At 41.4% G+C, this 3,998-nt stretch overlaps 1 protein-coding gene across 1 annotated transcript in view; it reads right to left on the minus strand.

The window, feature by feature from the left end:
- Positions 1–1,679: 1,679 nt before the first annotated feature.
- LOC123510608 overlaps positions 1,680–3,998 on the minus strand; it is a 13,217-nt gene continuing 10,898 nt past the window's right edge. Inside the window, 2 exon segments of the mRNA XM_045265889.1 lie at positions 1,680–3,862; positions 3,865–3,998. The exon segment at positions 3,865–3,998 is cut by the window's right edge and continues 857 nt beyond it. Coding sequence (XP_045121824.1) covers positions 2,835–3,862; positions 3,865–3,998 — 1,162 coding nt within the window. The 3' untranslated portion in view covers positions 1,680–2,834.

Below are 3,998 nucleotides of genomic sequence, written 5' to 3' on the forward strand. Positions count from 1 at the left end.
ATTTGGGTATGTGAGGGATGGTTTTCGTGTATAGTAGGTATTTCTAGCGAGTTTTGTGTATGTTGGTATTTTGAGTGTGATTTGGCTTAGTTTTGAGTGTTTGGGTGTTTTTGGTGTGTTTGCGAGTATGCTATTATCATGAAAGATTTATTGTGTATAAGTGCATACATACATACATACATACATACATACATACATACATACATTGATATTTCTTTAAAAGAATTCCTTGACGAATCCGGATTTCCTTACATTTCTTTAGGTAGATTTTTGCATTTCCTTGATAATATCCTTCTTCAACACAAATTTCCTTAAAACAAGGAAATTTCTTTGAAGTTAAAAGTTTGTTTCAGATTATTTATGTACTGCAATATGCTGAAAGGAAACTTATTTACTTTTTAATTATTTTTCTCTCTGTTCTCTAACTATAGAGGAGGAAAGTATGAAGATCCTGCACGAGTTCCAAAATTGCTACAGATAACTTGTTTGCAATAATCATCCTGTTATCCAGCTAATTAACTAATATACTGAAAGGAAAGTGATACTACATAGTTACTAATTTATATGGATGATAAAGTAATATAATTAACAACCAAGAGTAAGGTTACGAGTTTATGATAAATAATATTAGACTGAAGAACAGGCAAAGAATTGAAATGTTAGCAAAAGAGGATTACTTATAAGAGACCTCAGAACTTGGTGTGAAGAGGAGAAAGGATTATAGATTTGATGATATGATAACAAAATTGCAAATAACAGCCAACTCAATCACCTTTATATCCTTCTCGTGTTCTTCCAGGTTCAATCTTCCTACCTCGGTGAATTTTAAGCAATGGGAGCATCATCAATAAAGACAATGCTATAGACTTTATGCAAACATTAAGAAACTGAATCGACGAAATTTTATCAAGGATCTAAGAAAGTCTTGATTAATCTCTCTCTCTCTCTCTCTCTCTCTCTCTCTCTCTCTCTCTCTCTCTCTCTCTCTCTCTCTCTCTCTCTCTCTCTCTCCAGTGGAAGCAAGAAGCGTGACAACATAAAATCCAGGGCTTAAATCTTAGCGTGTTCCAGAAATAAGTGAGTGATAAGTGTGACGTGAGGTGGAGAGAGAGAGAGAGAGAGAGAGAGAGAGAGAGAGAGAGAGAAAGTGTGTGTGTGTGAGTGAGTGTGTGTGGGTGGGTGGGTGGGTTGGTGGATGGGGTAGGGTGATGCAGGGTCCAGCTTACCGCCCCATCACTACCTCAGCTTGGGATGGAGAAAAAACTGACGCTACCTTTTCCGGAGTCGTTTGGGACATGGATGGGATGGCCTCGTCCTTGCTCTCGCCCTAGTCCAGTCCCGCAGAGTCGAGTCCCATTGGATGATATCGTAAACTCGGCCGCACTGCCTATATCTCCTCCTCCTCCTCCTCCTCCTCCTCCTGCTGCTGCTGCTGCTGCTGCTGCTGCTGCTGCTGCTGTTGTTGCTGCTGCTAGCTGCTGTTGTTTTATATTCATTACTGACAGTGTGACGTGAGTTCGTCAGGAGTGAGCGAGGTAATGCCGGACGTCGTGATCATTTTTGGTGAAGAGCGACATGCTACAAGATAAGATCGTTGTAATCTTGTATTTCCGTCCACCGAGATCGACATGCCATTGCTGTTTTATGGAAGGAATTGCTGCTGGAATGAAATGCAAAGGTGAATTTTTTAGTTTTTATTCACTACAATATTACGTACTGAACAGCAAGAAATTGTCGCGATGCGAGAGATGAGTTACCGCTAACAACAATAACCTTTACTAGTGTATACTACTAATAATATGACAAAATAATAATGATAACATGATAGGAGAGTATTTATGTGATGATCTCAGGGATGCAGTGCGAATGGAAGGTGAATATGTAATGGAACGCAGAAAACTTTACATGGAGGTTTTATAAGGGAAAGTCGTAAACACTCGTACTACATGCTTAATGTAATTCTAACGTACTAAGGCTTTGTTCTTACTGTTCTGAGCTATACGAAACATGCATTCAGCGAGCGAAATTAAAAACGTGATTTGACGCTATCCTAAGCGATATGTCGATAAATTAACGTGTTACAGCCATAACAAGCATACTAATGCGTTACAGGATTGACATCACGTTATGACGTTTAGTTAGTAAATAGTATATGGTACAGTTGCGTTTTGCCGTCATCTTATGTACGATAATGTTGATTCCAAGAGTTTATGGCTACATGTATTTCGTACCTTAACACTCAGAAACGTACATACATGTACTTAAGTACGACGATTAGTACAAGGTTCGGGGATACACACATACGTACACACACACATACATACATACATACATACATACATACACACATAGTATATATATACATGCAAACAGTAGAGTACATTTAACACAAGATGACAGAAATAAGCGTATTTATTCATTCTTTCTTTCTCCTTCCCTGATTTCCTAACGGTTGACTTAAGTAGCACCGTGATAAGTAAATACGGATCTGCAAACTTGAATAACTTGAGTAGCTCCGTAGTGACTGCACGGCGACAAACTTAGGCAAGACCGTCGCTGGAAACTGAAGTGATTCCAAGTATCTTTGCATTTTGAGTAGCTTAGTATCCTTGGAATAACAAACTTCAGTAAATCTGTAGCAAGGAACCCAAACAGCTCTTTATTATAGACACCTTTGAAGCGTGACACTTAAGTAGCTCGTTACGTACCTCTGTAGCAGCAAAGTTAAGAAGTCCTGCATTACTCCGCCAAGTCAGACAGCCACGTGACACCACCTTTAGCATCCTATCTTGCTGAACCTAACATATTTCATTCATCGTCCTCTGTCCTCAGCCTCACACCTCGATCTCTGCTGTGGAGTGTGAGGGTTGGCTCCTGCTGGCTCCAAGAGAAGCAGAGTGCTTTCGCCAGCCGTTAAATCTCTGCATGTAGGGCCTAGACTTGTATCCCCCATCTGATGAACCCGTGACTTTCCCTGAATTGTTTCCAACGCTGTAGTCACCACGTCTCTTGCAGCATCTGGTTTTGGTTAACAAATCCTCCCATACTTTTTTCTTGAGATCAAAGGCAACGAAGATAAACGCTCCCTGCAGGCCGTTGAAGATGATAAAGAGGTATTCAAACACGATGCTCTTAGTGTGAATGGATATGAAGGCGAAGATCCAAGTCATGCCCATAATGAGAGCAAGTTTGCAGTACAGAATCAGTCTTCCTCGATGCTTCCTTAAGAAACCGTTAGTGAATCTGCTTCGAATTCTCTCTTTGCAGTTTGGTGACTCAGATCCATGGCTGCTTTTCTCGCTCGACGCTCGGTTGACTCTCCTACCAGAAGAATCAATTGAAATCCTTAAGTTCCCTCCGCTGTACTTGCTAGACCCGTCACTTTTGCGTATGGTGGAAGACGCCATCTCACCACTCTTAATCTGGGTGTAGATATTACGAACGGACACCATGTAGAGAACCAGGTTAGCTAGAATGACCATACCAGAAGGAAGCGTGAAAAAAGCGACCTGACCCCATTTGTTATTAAGCCAACAGGTGTCCGTGCCGAAGTGAGGAGCTATAACGAGATCAGGCCACATCTCATCCACCAACAGAGCCAAAGTCACGCCCCCTATCGGTAAGATCCACGCGTAGAGGGAGTACTGAGTGAAGATCTTACGTGATTTAGTGCGGTAACTGCTGGTGTAGTAGAACGTTCGAAAGATATCAATACTCATCACGTTCATCCACAGAAAAGACACGCTGAGGAAGTAGTACATGAGAACACCCGACACGATGCAGGTGACATGGCTGAACTTGAGCTGGAAGAACGTCAAGAACATGAACTCCGCCATGAACAGAGATACAGTCATGGAAAAAGGTTCATACTTGGAATATTCCGTCTCTCTGGGAGCAGGAGGAAGATTGCCATGTGCGCTAATAAACACACTAGAGAAATAAGAATAAGCACAGATGACAGGATATGCATGAAGGGCGTCCAACGTTCCTTCTCATCA

The sequence above is a fragment of the Portunus trituberculatus genome, chromosome 29 (genome assembly GCF_017591435.1).
Source record: "Portunus trituberculatus isolate SZX2019 chromosome 29, ASM1759143v1, whole genome shotgun sequence".
Classification (NCBI taxonomy): domain Eukaryota; kingdom Metazoa; phylum Arthropoda; class Malacostraca; order Decapoda; family Portunidae; genus Portunus; species Portunus trituberculatus.